General features: G+C 39.7%; 2 protein-coding genes across 3 annotated transcripts; both read left to right on the forward strand.

Moving 5' to 3' along the window:
• Positions 1–395: 395 nt before the first annotated feature.
• Positions 396–3,914, forward strand: LOC126625221 (protein NLP5-like). Of its 2 annotated transcripts, none has more exons than XM_050294309.1 (4): positions 396–581; positions 1,074–2,071; positions 2,742–2,789; positions 2,882–3,914. In XM_050294309.1, exons 2-4 carry the CDS (start codon positions 1,124–1,126, stop codon positions 3,809–3,811), a joined length of 1,926 nt encoding a protein of 641 aa, XP_050150266.1. In that variant the 5' UTR covers positions 396–581; positions 1,074–1,123; the 3' UTR covers positions 3,812–3,914. The 2 variants fall into 2 exon arrangements, with proteins under 2 accessions (XP_050150266.1, XP_050150267.1); XM_050294310.1 differs by having other exon boundaries at positions 2,885–3,914.
• A 4,946-nt stretch (positions 3,915–8,860) lies between these two features.
• On the forward strand, positions 8,861–14,184 carry LOC126626755 (protein NLP2-like). The gene is made up of 2 exons (XM_050296152.1): positions 8,861–9,035; positions 13,301–14,184. The coding sequence occupies exons 1-2, from the start codon at positions 8,861–8,863 to the stop codon at positions 14,182–14,184; spliced, it is 1,059 nt and encodes a 352-aa protein (XP_050152109.1).
• Positions 14,185–14,981: the final 797 nt, after the last annotated feature.

Below are 14,981 nucleotides of genomic sequence, written 5' to 3' on the forward strand. Positions count from 1 at the left end.
GTGAAATTTAATCGCAACACGTCTTTCAGTTGTAGCGAATTTTTAAACCTAACACATGAACATCGCAAGTCAAATAAATTGAAGTATGTGTGGCCGTTGAGTTTCACACATAAAACAATCTTCTTTGATTAAGGTTTTATTGTAGAATCAATAGGGAGGAATGACACAACTCAGCATCTCTGTCTGTACTTTGGTGAGCTATCAGCTATTGGTTGACTTTACAGCGTGAAGTACAATGTCCATGATGGGCTGCATACGTGTGTGGTGGGGACCAGTTGTGCAATTTAGAATCTTTCTCACCCAATGAGGTAGCTTGGACTGGAATTATAATATATTCTTAATTTCCCAAGGAAAGATGGAACTTTGGAATTGTGGTGGGGAGGAGAAGGGGAGAAGGAACTCTCTGTGACTAGGAAACAACTACCTCTGCAACTCAGAGCACTTTTCTGAGGTTGTTTGTTGTATTGTAGTTGCAGATAGCTTTTTAGGGGTTTATGCAGAAACTAGTGTCTAAATAAACCAAGAAAAAATAAATAAAACCCACTTGACTTGTGGTTGGTATCTCCAAGAATCTTCACACAGTGAGTTGTTCTTATTCCTTTTTCTTTTCTGTTGCTTTTTCTGGGTCTCAGAAACTGGATTGCTTCTTGTATTGTGAAGTGAAATGCTTGAATTCTCAATTGGAATTTTGACTGTAAGTGAATGAAAGATTCTTCCTTTTTTTGTTTCTGGGTAAAACGGTTGGTACAAGATTTGACCCACCTCTTAAGAATATGTGGAAAGTGGGATTTATTTAATTTCTTCTGTTTTTGCCTACTGATTTGAACCATTGATATTGGAAGATTTGATGGTTCTATGGTCATTGACTCGTATGGAATTTCTATTAGTGGAAAGGAGAATCTAATCTTGGTACAATAACTAATATATATATTTACAGTTTAATTCCTGTTGCTTTGCTTTTGTTTAGTTATTACTTTACCTTGTTAATTCTATGAGAAGAGTTGTTTGCAATTTCTTTTGTTCTTTGTTGTACTCGGAAATTTTTTTTTAATGATTTTGGGGAATCCAAACAGACTCGGATTTGAAGGCCGGACGCTCAAGAATTGAATTCTTGCCAAGATTAATGAGTTTTGGAACCTACAAGTTGGGGGATAATCCGGAAAGTGAGGCTTCTGCAATGGATGATGGTGTTCTGTCACCAGCTACCATGTTGGGAGCTCAACCTGATTCTGCCACGGATTTAGATTTCATGGACGAACTCTTCTTGGAGGGATGCTGGTTGGAAACCACATATGGACCTGAGTTTCCTAATCAGAGCCTTCCCAGTACTGCTGCCCCCTTGAACCCCTCGTTTTTTTGGCATACGTTGGAGACCAATGGCAATATGGCCATGAACACGTCTCACAACAGTAATCAAGAGGAGATGCAACGACCATTCCTTAAACAACTTGTAGAAGGTCCTGTGAATCCTCAGTCTCCTAGAGAGGATATGATAAAAGATGCTGTGGCGTACTCTGGTCAATCAGTGGATCCTACAATTGAAGGTCGTGAATTTAGCAGAAGGTGGTGGATTGGTCCCACTGGAAATGAAGGTTTTGCATCATCTGTGACGGAGAGATTAATGAGGGCTCTCGTGAACATTGGAGAGGTAATGAGAAACAAAGATGTTCTTGTACAAGTATGGGTGCCAGTGAACAGAGGGGGTAGACGTGTTTTAACAATGAATGAACTTTTCTATCTTGATTCTAGCTGTTCCAGGCTCGCTAAATATCGAGACATCTCTGCTAATTACCAGTTTGCAACTGGGGAGGATTCAACAGAAATGGTTATGGGGTTGCCTGGCCGGGTTTTCTCAGGTATGATTCCTGAGTGGACTCCTGATGTTCGATACTTTAGACATGATGAATATCCACGGGTTGGCCATGCTCAACAGTATAATGTAAGTGGAACTCTAGCCCTTCCCATCTTTGAACAAGGTAGTAGGACTTGCTTGGGCGTTATTGAGGTTGTTACGACCGACCAGAAGATAAAATATCAACCTGACATTGACAGCGTTTGCAAGGCACTTGAGGTCTGTGCTCTTTCCTTGTATCAAAATTTCATTCATTTGGCCTTCATCCTTTCACGTCATTGCAATAGGCACTTGGAGTTTATTAGGTTTGTTATGAAAATTGACAAATAATATTACAAGAGTTGACATCAATCAAAGTCCCATCAGTCTTAGAGATGACATCAATCAAAGTCCCATCAGTCTTAGGGGCATCCTTATGCCAAATCGAACTGTATATGTGGCATCTAACTTAACATTGTAAAGGTTCTTGCTTTATCTTCTTTTGTGTTCATGATAATGAAGCAAGTTTCTCTTTTGTTAATCCTCAAACACTGTTTTCCAAACCGAGAGAATAGTTAAAGAATTAAACTTAAACTACGGGAATGAAAGCAACCCTATCTCAACAGATACTCCGTCCCACCCATGAATTGGAAACTCAATTCTGTTGTTTACCCCTATGAGCTTCTGAATCAGTGCACATAAACACCAATTTGAGGATGGAAATATGAGTAGAAACCTCTTTTTTTTCGTTCCTGTGCTTATTTTCATTCAATTTACTTAGATAAACCTTCATAGGTCCATGCTGCTAGATAAAAGACTTTTGAATTTCATATCACAGGGGCATATAATTAGTTGTAAACTGTTCGCATGAATCTTGTTTTCTGATGTAGACAAGCTTTAAAATTTGCAGGCTGTTGATCTTCGAAGTTCTAGAAATTTGAGTACTCAAAATGTAAAGGTAAATGGATAATTACCCTGAAGGAAGATTGATTTATCACATATTAGTATATTCTGATTTTTGTTCTAAGGTCATTTGGTGGATTATCTTAGCAGGGGTGTGACAAGCCCTTCCACGCTGCATTACCCGAGATCCAAGAGGTCTTGAGATCCGCATGTGAGACGCACAAATTGCCCTTGGCACAAACCTGGATGTCATGCATCCAACAAGGTAAAGATGGGTGCCGACATACTGACGACAACTACGTCCACTGTGTTTCAACTGTGGAGCATGCTTGTCATGTGGCTGATCCTTGTATCCAGAGTTTTCATGAAGCGTGCTCTGAGCATCACTTGCTAAGAGGCCAAGGCATCGTTGGGAGAGCTTTTATGACCAATCAGCCATGCTTCTCAGATGACATAACTTCCTTTGTCAAGACAGAGTATCCTCTATCTCACCATGCCAGGATGTTTGATTTGCATGCAGCTGTTGCAATACGTCTGCGGAGCATTGACACTGGTTCAACTGATTTTGTCCTGGAGTTCTTCTTGCCAGTGGAGTGCAGGGATCCTGAAGAACAGGAAAAGATGCTTACATCACTGTCCTTGGTTATGCAACAGACATGCCGGAGCTTACGGGTTGTCACAGACAAGGAAGTTGAGGAGGAAACTAATTTTCATGTCAGTGAGGTGATAGCTCGGTCAGATCCTGGACCAAGTAATATTTCTTGTTTCACAGAGGTCCAACAGAATGGTAAGGATGTCTCAATGTTCCCAAACCAAAAACCACGCAAGGTGCTGAGTGTGAAATTGTCGAAGTTAAGGCAGCATCAAGAAGATTCAAACCTAAAAGGTGGTGTTGAGTGTGGACAAGAGTTTTCTGCTCTAGGTGAGGGTAGCTTTTCAAGTGTTGGTGTGAGTAAGACAAGAGAGAAAAGACGTACCAAGGCAGAAAAAGATATCAACTTTGAAGTTCTTCGCAAATATTTTTCCGGTAGTCTAAAAGATGCTGCAAAGAGTATTGGAGGTAAGAATTTCTTTTGATAAACCTGCTTCCTGTTTGATGTTTTAGTTGTGAATATTTGCATGGCATTTTGGTGGCCTTCAGAGTAATGGGACTGCTGTGTATACTTGATGCAATTTATAATTGTTTTACTTGTGCAATCTGTATGGTGTACGTATGCACCTTGCAATCTTCTGAAATTAAGTTTGTTGTGCTAGGATAGCACCAAACCTTATGGAACCAACTCTTGATAACCCACAGGAAATATATCAAATGAAATGTAAGAACAAAATATTAAAAACACCAAGATTTTAACGAGGTTCCTCAACAATTAGTTTAACTGGAGTACGTCCTCGGAGCAGTAGGAGCTCACCCAATAATCCACACTATCAACCAAATGAGAGTTTACAAAGTGTTGGCAAGATCACAAGCCAAAACCCCAATACAACCAATAGCTCTCACACACCAAAGAAACAAATACAGAGAAATATAATGAATAATGTCCTCTCTATACAAAGCTCAAAGCTATTACAACAATAAAACTTTGATGGAGAGAGAACTAAACAATGAGATGGCACACTTTCTTCTTCTCTCCAAAATGGAGCTACTGAAAAAACTAATATGTGCTTTCTATTTTTTGCTACTATGTGGATGCCCTTGCTCTCTCAAAAATGGGCTACTAAAACAAATGGTGCTCTCCCTCTTGTCTCTCACATTTAGATGCTAAGCTTCATCCTTTTGAAAGCACCCAAAAACAAAACCAATAATAAAGCTACTTACTAACCTTTACCTATTTTTTCTACAAACATCATCATGACCTTTTTTATCTTTTCAACAAACATAATGATGTTGTCTACCTCCTTTTATTTATTTTATTTAGCCAAAAGTTGTTTTGTCATTTGGCTATAATTCAACAATCTCCACCTTGGCCAAATCCCGAAAATGCCATGACGAGCCAACCAACACAATCAACACAAAGATTACTCCCAAACACTAGCAAGAGAACAACTCATGCCCGAGCCAAATGCTCCAAAACTCCTACTGCTCAATGCCTTCTTTGTATAGGTAAAATGTGAGCCAACTTCAAGCAATGAACAAACTTGGCTACACCAACAACCTTAGTCAACATATCAGCGGGGTTGTCTTTAGTTGGAATCTTCTGGAGAATAATCTCTCCTTCACCAATGACTTCACGCACAAAGTGATAACGCACATCTATGTGCTTGGTCCTCGCATGATGAACCTGATACTTAGCCAAATAAATGGTACTCTGACTATCACAATGTACCTCCACCTGCTTCTGATCAACCCCCAAATCTCTAATCAGCCCATGTATCCAAATGGTCTCCTTTATACCTTCAACAACTGACATATATTCAGCCTCTGAAGTAGACAAGGCAACAGACGATTGCAAAATGGACCTCCAACAAACTAGCCCTTTAGCTATAGTAAACACATAGCCTGTAGTAGACTTCCTTCCATCAAGATCACCTGCATAATCTGAATCAACATAACCAACTGTAAAATGACCAATATTAGAGTCATCTATCTCAAAGCATAAACCAATATCTCGAGTACCATGCAGATACCTCAATATCCACTTAGCTGCTTGTCAATGCTCTTTACCTGGATTATGCATATATCGACTCACCATGCCAACTGCATGAGCAATATCTGGTCTAGAGCATACCATTGCATACATCAAACTACTATCCAAATTTGCATATAGTATATTTTTATTTGCAGCTTCTCTTTATCAGTTTCAGGACTTTGTAGAGAACTCAATTTAAAATGAGGAGCCAAAGGGGTACTAACCGGTTTGGTTAAATCATGAACTCCAAAATTCCGAATCAACTTCTCAAGGTATTGTCTTTGATTCAAACTGACCAAAACCCTTCTTTCTATCTCTAGTGATCTCCATGCCAAGGATCTTCTTCGCTTCACCAAGATCCTTCATCTCAAACTCGTTCTTCATTTGCTTCTTCAATTTCTTAATCTCTTCGACATTTTTTGAGGCAATTAACATATCATCAACATATATCAACAAATAAATGAAAGACCCATCTTGCAACTTCGTGAAGTACACACAATGATCATATTGACTTCTAGAATAATTTTGGCCTCTCATAAATTTATCAAACCTCAAATACCATTGCCTTGGAAATTGCTTCAAGCCATAAAGTGATTTCTTCAATTTGCAAAACAAATTCTCCTTCCCTTTCACTGTGTACCCATCTGGTTGACACATATAGATCTCTTCATTCAAATCACCATGTAGGAAAGACGTCTTCACATCAAGTTGCACAAGCTCAAGATATACTGTGCAACAAGAGCTAACATAATGCGAATTGAGGAGTGCTTCACAACCGGAGAAAAGATTTCGTTGTAGTCAATGCCCTCCTTTTGTGCATACCCTTTAGCAACTAATCTTGCTTTGAATCTCACATTGCTTTTCTCATCAGCACATTCCTTCTTGGCATACACCCATTTGCAACCGATAGCTTTCTTACCCTTAGGCAATTTAGCAAACTCCAAAGTCTTGTTCTTCAAGAGAGAATTCATCTCATCACCCATGGTATTGCACCATTTCTCCTTTTCTTCACTCTCAATGGCTTCCTCAAAATTGGATGGAATCTCATCAATGATAATAGGAAGAGTAAAAGCAACATAGTCACTATACCGAGTTGGCTTGGTAATTTGTCTCTTTCCTCTTTTCTTGGCAATATACTCTTCAGGTGAAACTTGCTCTTTAACTTGAATAGAATCTGTTGATGCACAAAATCGGAAGGTCTTGGAACAATGTAAATCCGACCGTGAATCATGCAAACGCCCAAGAACATAAAGATGTATCGTGGTTCACCGCAATGTTTGAGCTACGTCCACACTGATGTTGATTGTATTTCTCTGTAACTATATGTATGGATTACAAGCTCAAGGGGAGTCCCCCTGAGGAAGAGAGTGTTTGAAAGAGTTTCTATGTGAGCTTTGTGGCTTGTATGTTTTGGGGGTATCCCCGAGTCTCCTTTGTGAGGGGGGAAGAGTCCACTTTTATAGAATAAGGGCTCCTCCTTTTACATAATTATAGGCTGGGTAATGAGGCCCAAATGTTGAGGCCCAATGTGTCAAAGTCTGAGGCCCAATATGTGTGGTACCAACAGTAGTCCCCCAAGTCTTCAGTCAAAAAAGTCTTTTGGCTGGAGACTTCAAATCCAATCCATGTACGGGCCGAAGTGGCTAGATGTCTTGAACCAGTACTCAACCCAAGGCAATGCTCAACATAAAGCAATACTCAACTAAAGGTGTCACACGTTACAAGACTGCTCGGCTGGAGGCGATACTCGTTGCGAAGCTGCTCGGCTAGAAGCTATGCTCGCGACGAGGCGTTTGCTCGGCTGGAGGTGAAGCTCGTTGCGAGGCAGCTCGGCTAGAGGCTATACTCGCTGTGAGGCAGCTCGGCTCGTAGTATTCCTCATTGCAAGTATCTACTTTATGTCGACATGCACTCAGTATGAGTTGATTCTCGACATGACTCGGGTCCGCTTGCAGGGTTGGCATATTGGGTCTATGTGTCGGATCCGCGGATCGGGTCCGCAAGTCGGGTCTTTGAGTCGGGGCCATACGTAGGGTCATCGAGTTGGGGCTATCTGTAGGGTCATCGAGTTGGGCTATCTGTAGGGTCATCGAGTTGGGTCTAGGCACATAGATGTCCCAATAAGCGAATGTCCGAGCAAGTGGGTGTCTAGTCAGACAAGAGATCACCGTTCGGACTAAATATTTGTCACCATAAGCAGGTGGCCCATCAGTCTACAAGTTGTTAGACTTCTTTAATCAGCGACAATGTCAATCAGTAGAGCTGGTTGCTTGATAATTCCTGACAATAAGTGGCATCATAAGTATGACTGTATAATGAATAAATCAAATTGACAAAGTTTGTCAGGGCAAAATATTATAATGTGTGCTTTCTATGAATAAATGATTTATTCAGTTGTGTGGTAAATCACATGTTGTATAAATCAATAACGTGGTAATAATCATGTGATATCAGAAATAATAATTATATTATTTAATCATAAGTCATCATGACATAAAAATAATAAAATTATTATTTTATAATTAGTCATCATGACACAAATAAAATAATAAGATATTAAATAAACAATGATATTGAGAAAACATAATGATGTTTGCTGAAAATGAAAAGTAAAGCTTTCTTTATTTTTTTCCATTTGTCAGATGGCAGACGGAAAAATGATAGAATTAATAATAGAGTGATGGCAGATGGCAAACGGAATAAAAACTTATCTTTCTTTTGAATTTGGTGGTCTGTAGCTTTTGATAAAGTTTCATGCACGTTCTAGCCTTGACTGTTCAACCAAAAGCAAAAGCAAATGCATCTTTATCTTTCTTTTGAATTTGGTGGTTTGTAGCTTTTGATAAAACTTCCTGCATGTTTTAGTCTTGAATTTGGTGGTCTCTCTCTCTCCCTCCCTCATCTCTTTCTCTTTCTAAGCTTAAAAAACCTTCATTTCCCGGATTCCAAACTCTAAAATCTCAGTATTCTTTCACTTTCTCGGCAACCAAACAAACAAAACCAAATTCAAGTTTCATTTTCTTCTGATGGGGATTGCAAGAAACGAAATCCTTCCCAGTAGACTGTCCGTAACCCGAATAATCATACCTTAATAAGTTGACTTGGAGGTGGAGACTCAGCTCACTAAACAACTCGTACATCTGACCCAGATCAGCTGTGTTCCCATGCGAGTGCAGAACAATGAGCTTCACCGATGGATTTTTTATGTACACCGCCACAATGTTGTTCCCTCTCTTGGTCCGCAACTTCAAGACGTCGACATTTTCCTTCGTCCCCACCCCGGTCATATTCACGGTCGGTACTCGAATGTCTTCCGAAAGAGTTTCTCCATCTCCTTCTCAGCCTTCGACGGTCGGAAAACCCGTTAGGGAACCCCATCCGGCGATGGTTTGAAGATCTTACGGCGGTTCTCGATAAAGAGTCGAGGGCTTCTTTGGCGGTGAACATGGGTCGGGTCGACCTTTCCTTTAAACCTTGAGTGAAGAGGAAGGTGACGAGAATGCCGCCGGCACTTAACTCGGAAACGACGTTGAATAAGTCGAAGATGGCGGTGTTGGGGTCACCGGATTTTCGACGGAGAGAGGACTCGAGGAGAGAGAGAGCATTAGCGGCAAGGATGCCATCGGTGGCTCCGGTGGCGTCGATGGTGAGAATTCTGACCTTTCTGATATACTGTTTGCTAGAACACACGTGGTGAAGAATGCCTGGGTGAGGTCAAGGTTACCAGCTCTCGAGGAGAGATATTTTCTCTGCCCACCTACTTCTTTCCTACCACCACCCTCGATCTCTAACTCGACAAAGTCCCCCTGACTCGATCGTTGACTCGCCCGATAAGGGTTTTGATTTTATGTTTCCAAGAAGAGAAAAATAAAGAAAATTTCACATAATGGATGAGAAAACACAGATAAAACTTTTGGATTTTACAAAGCAAACATTGTTGGAGAAGAATATGAAGATCTCATTGAAAAAAAAAGAAAAAAAAAGGCATTTATCTGAGTCTCTCTCTCTCTGTAGAATGAATGGGTGTGTCTCTGAGTGTAGGTGTTGGGTTGTTTGGTTCTTAGGTTTCTACAGATTCACGGTAGAGGTTGTGGTGAGGTTTCACGGTGGTGAGATGAAAAAAATGAAAGAGAACCGACATAGCTTTTCGTGTCGATTCCCACAGACGGCGCCAAATGTTAATGCATAAAACCGGAAGGTCTTGAAACAACGTAAATCCGACCGTGAATCATGCAAACGTCCAAGAACACAAAGATGTATCGTGGTTCACCCTAATGCTTGGGCTACGTCCACACTAATGTTGATTGTATTTCTCTATAACTGTATGTATGGATTACAAGCTCAAAGGGAGTCCCTCTAAGGAAGAGAGTGTTTGAGAGAGTTTCTCTGTGAGCTTTGTGGCTTGTATGTTTTGGTGGTATCCCCGAGTCTCCTTTGTGAAGGGGGAAGAGTCCCTTTTATAGAATAAGGGGCTCATCCTTTTACATAATTATGGGCTAGGTAATAAGGCCCAAATGTTGAGGCCCAATATGTCAAAGTCTGATGCTCAATATGTGTGGTACCAACAGAATCTTCAAGTTCAACTTCTTCAACATCCTCATGGTCTCCAACTTCTTCACTTGTAATGGCTTCGACATTAGCGAAAATAGGATTTGAAGTACCAGAGGCAACTTTCTCAAGCTCCACCTGTTGGACATCTTTCACATTCTTCTCAGAGTCTTTGTACATACTTTCTTCATCAAATGTCACATCTTTACTGATTAAAAGTTTCTTCATCTCTGGGCACCACAACTTGTAACCTTTGAGACCACTGCTAAAACCAAGAAAGATAGCCTTTTTGGCTCTAGGATCAAGTTTATTTTCAATTACATGAAAATAAGCAGGCGAACCAAAAATATGAATATAATCATAATCAGTAGAAGGTTTCCCAGTCCATACCTCCATTAGTGTCTTACCCTGAATAGCAGCTGAAGGTAACCGGTTGATGATGTGACATGCATAAGTAATTGCCTCTGCTCATAATGACTTGCTCAAACCCAATTGAGACAACATACACCTAACCTTCTCAAGCAAGGTTCGATTCAATTTTTCTGCAACTCCATTTTGTTGTGGAGTTCCGTGAACACTGAAATGTCTCATAATTCCTTCCTCTTTGCAAACTTTAAAGAAAAGGTCAGATGTTCTCAAGCAAGGTTCGATTCAATTTTTCTGCAACTCCATTTTGTTGTGGAGTTCCGTGAACACTGAAATGTCTCATAATTCCTTCCTCTTTGCAAACTTTAAAGAAAAGGTCGGATGTGTATTCACCACCATTATCCGATCTTAAAATCTTAATCTTTCTCCCAGTCTGGTTCTCAACCATTTTCTTCCAACTCAAGAAAATGCTCAACACCTCAATTTTGTGCTTCGTAGTGTAGACCCAAGACCTTATAGAATAATCATCAACAAAGGTCACAAACCAATGTCTACCACTCAAAGAGGGAGTCTTTGTAGGACCCCAAACATCCGAATGCACATAATCAAGAATGCCCTTCGTCTGATGTACTGCAGTACCAAACTTCACTCTAATTTGCTTTCCCAAGACACAATGCTCGCAGAAATCAAGCTTACAGGTCGTGGCACCTTTAAGAAGACATTTTTTCACAAGCCCTTGTAGAGTTTTCTCACCGACATGGCCTAATCTCATATGCCACAGTCTAGTAGTATCTGAATCAGATGTGCCCATATTTTCTGAGACTACAGACGCTTCACCTGTCACGGTGCTTCCTTACAATAGATACAAATGACCACATTGAGGTGCTTTCATCACAACAAGTGCACCATAAGTAACTTTCAATGTCTGCCCATCTGAATGAAACCTGAAGCCCTTGGATTCTAAAGTGCCCAAAGAAATAAGATTTTTCTTCAAATTCGGTACATACCGAACACCTGTCAACTCTTTAACCATGCCATCATGCAACTTCAAACGAACTGTACCAATCCCTTTTGTTGTACAATGATTGTCATCTCCCATGAACACAACACCATCATCAAACTCTTTCAAGCTTGAAAACCAATCCTTGTGAGGAGTTATATGATGAGTACAACCCGTATCCAACACCCACTTAGTAGCACAATCAAATGACGAGGAAGTGGTTAAAGTAAGATCAGAAAAATCTGTTTCAACCTCAGCAACATTAGCTTCAGAACTTTCTTTGCCTTTGGTCTTCAACCTAGGACAATCTTTCTTCCAATGCCCCTTATTACGACAAAAAGCACATTCATCCATTTCCAAGGTTTTTCTACCTTTAGAGTTTCCCCTAGGTCGAGAATGTGATTTTTTTTCTACTAGAAGAGGATCTCATCTCCGATGATCTATCTCTAACAAATAAAGCTTCAGAGGTACTATCATGATTTTTATCTCTATGCCTCATTTCATAATTCATCAAGGCATTTGACACATCTTTAAATTTCACAGTTTCTTTACCATGCATAATAGTGGTAACAAAATGCTCATAAGAGCCCGGCAAGAAATTTAACAATATTAAGGTCTTATCTTCATCCTTAATATCCTCATCTAAATTTAACAAGTCGGCAATCAACTTATTAAAAACATCAAGGTGTCTAATCATTTTTGTACCTTCTTTATATTGGAAGCGGTAGAGCTTTTTCTTCAAGTGTAGCCGGTTCTCTGCACTCTTCGCCATATACTTGTCTTCCAATTTTTTCCACAACACACTTGCTACTGTCTCCCGCATCACAAAGTACTTCTGAGTTTTTGTAAGGCACAACCGAATTAAAGAGCAAGCCCACAAATTTAATTTCTCCCATTACGGCTTCGACATAGCTTCCGGTTTCTCTCCCAAATCGGCAAGTAGATCTTGTTAAGCCAACACATCTTTAACCTCACATTGCCACATCCCGAAGTTGTTTGTGCCATCAAACTTTTCCATTTCGAACTTTACATTTTGCACCGTAGTTCTTGCAAACTTGGAGCTGCTTCCAAAAGGATTCTCATTTTGCCCATCTGACATCTTTGGCAACTAGACAGTACCCAAGAGCAACCAATGCTCTAATACCAATTGTTGTGCTAGGATATCACCAAACCTTATAGAACCAACTCTTGATAACCCACAGGAAATTTATCAAATGAAATGCAAGAACAAAATATTAAAAACACCAAGATTTTAACGAGGTTCCTCAACAGTCAGTTTAACTGGAGTACGTCCTAGGAGTAGTAGGAGCTCACCCAATAATTCACAATCAACCAAATGAGAGTTTACAAAGTGTTGGCAAGTCCACAATCAACCAATAGCTCTCACACACCAAAGAAATAAATAAAGAGAAATATAATGAATAATTTTCTCTCTATACAAAGCTCAAAGCTATTACAACAATAAAACTTTGATGGAGTGAGAACTAAACAATGAGATAGCACACTTTCTTCTTCTCTCCAAAATGGAGCTATTGAAAAAACCAATATGTGCTCTCTATTTTCTGCTACTATGTGGCTGCCCTTGCTCTCTCAAAAATGGGCTACTAAAACAAATAGTGCTCTCCCTCTTCTCTCTCACATTCGGATGCTAAGCTTCGTCCTTTTGAAAGCACCCAAAAACAAAACCAATAATAAGGCTACTTGCTAGACTTTACCTTTTTTTTCTACAAACATCATCATGACCCTTTCTATCTTTTCAACAAACATAATGATGTTGTCTACCTCCTTTTGTTTATTTTATTTAGCCGAAAGTTGTTGTTTTGTCATTTGGCCATAATTCAACAAGTTTCTCATGTTAGTATTTTCTGTTTCTTCAGCTAATACCTATTGGACTTCAAAAATATCTGCTAGCATCCTAATGCCTTGCAGCATTCTATGTTTATGTGGCTTATGTTGAACTTTCTACTATGAAGGTTTCGTGTTTCAAAATTTTAATGAATTTCTTTTCGAATTGATCATGTTTAGTCTGCTCCACAACCTTGAAAAGGATATGCAGACAACATGGGATTAAGCGTTGGCCATCTCGAACAATCAAGAAGGTTGGTCACTCTTTACAGAAACTCCAAGTTGTAATCGACTCAGTTGAAGGCGCATCAGGTGCTTTCCAGATCAACTCTTTCTATACGAACTTCCCAGAGCTAACATCTCCAAATTTATCGGGGACCAGCCCATTTTCAAGTTCAAAGCTGAGTGATCAACCAAATCAGACAAACTTGTCACCCAAAGGCGGTGTTTTGAGCCCCCAAGCTACCGCATCAAAATCTCCCCCATCTTCATGCTGTCAAAGTTCCAGTTCAAGCCAAAGCTGTTCCAGCAGGACACAGCAACTTCCCTTCTCATGTAACATTGCTGGTAACGATGATCCAGTTGTTGGAGATAACTCAAGAGATGATGTGCTAAAGAGGGTCAGAAGTGAGGCAGGATTGCATGCTTTTGGCCAAGATCGAGCGGAGCTACTGCCAAGATCCCAAAGCCAGAAACTTCTCTGCGAGCAACAAAATCTGCAGTCTATTCCGCAGTCACTGAAAAATAATGGCCGGGTAGCTCAAGAAGGCAAGGTTCAAAGAGTAAAAGTTGCATATGGGGATGAGAAAACCCGCTTCCGCATGCAGAGTAATTGGAGACATGAAGATTTGGTGCAAGAAATCGCAAAGCGATTTAGCATACAAGACATGAGTACATATGATATAAAATACTTGGATGATGACTCGGAGTGGGTCTTGTTAACATGTGATGATGATTTAGAGGAGTGTGTTGATGTGTGCCGATCTTCAGAGAGCCGCACAATTAAGCTCTCTCTCCAGATATCTCGTCATCACTTGAAAGGTTTCATAGGTAGACCGTCATGATAGTAAGATGCTTGTCTGAGTTTGCAAACACTAAAGTAGCAGAAGTCTGCAGTCAATAAAGTGGGGATGCATCCGTTAGTTTTAGTAGGTATGTTGAAACCTTGCTTCATGGATCGCTGCTCCAAGCATATGAAATCTTCGCAATGTAAAGATGGAAGCTTTGCGTCGTGCAGAATTAAACGAAAGGATGGTGGGAAAGGAACATCTGGGATCTCCATCTGAAATTGCAGCAGCTTGAATGTATTTTGTTAGTCTAGTAGCTAGCAGTTAGTGACTTAGTGTATTCCTATTTTTTTTCTTTTCCTTTTGTTAATTACTAGTGGATGGTTGTCTGTGTATTTACATAATTTTTTGCCAATAAAAATAGTCCTGTTTATATATATTTATTTTTAAGGAAAACTAATGAAAAATGCTTGAAAACTTTGAGTTTTAATGATAAGGGCAAAATAAATGATAAAGTGAATAATATCATGATTGACTTTTTAGTGTAAAAATATGATTTTTCGTTAAAGTAAATAGTACTGAAAGCTTTTCGTTAAAGTTCCCTTTTTAATATGTGAATTGGGAATGCTTGTGCCAGATTTCTAAGCATTGAGTCAATTTCCAGAGGAAGAATTTGCTTTCAGATGAAGCTTTAATAACACAATTAAATGGGTTTGTTTCCTATCAGATCAGATGTTGGTAAATCTTTTCAGGGTGTTGGGAGACTTTAGATGCTCAATTGGGTTTCTGCTTTATAATGCGAATGTTCCGTGAAGGGTATTAATTGGAAGAAAAGAAAAGGGTTTATGACTATT

This window comes from Malus sylvestris, chromosome 6 (assembly GCF_916048215.2).
Source record: "Malus sylvestris chromosome 6, drMalSylv7.2, whole genome shotgun sequence".
Lineage (NCBI taxonomy): Eukaryota > Viridiplantae > Streptophyta > Magnoliopsida > Rosales > Rosaceae > Malus > Malus sylvestris.

Coding starts and splice junctions, on each gene's coding strand:
- LOC126626755 (XM_050296152.1), top strand. CDS start 8,861: ATGCCGCCGGCACTTAACTCGGAAACGACGTTGAATAAGTCGAAGATG. Junction 9,036..13,300: donor TCTGACCTTTCTGATATACT/GTTTGCTAGAAC, acceptor GATCATGTTTAG/TCTGCTCCACAACCTTGAAA.
- LOC126625221 (XM_050294309.1), top strand. CDS start 1,124: ATGAGTTTTGGAACCTACAAGTTGGGGGATAATCCGGAAAGTGAGGCT. Junction 2,072..2,741: donor GCGTTTGCAAGGCACTTGAG/GTCTGTGCTCTT, acceptor TAAAATTTGCAG/GCTGTTGATCTTCGAAGTTC. Junction 2,790..2,881: donor TGAGTACTCAAAATGTAAAG/GTAAATGGATAA, acceptor GGATTATCTTAG/CAGGGGTGTGACAAGCCCTT.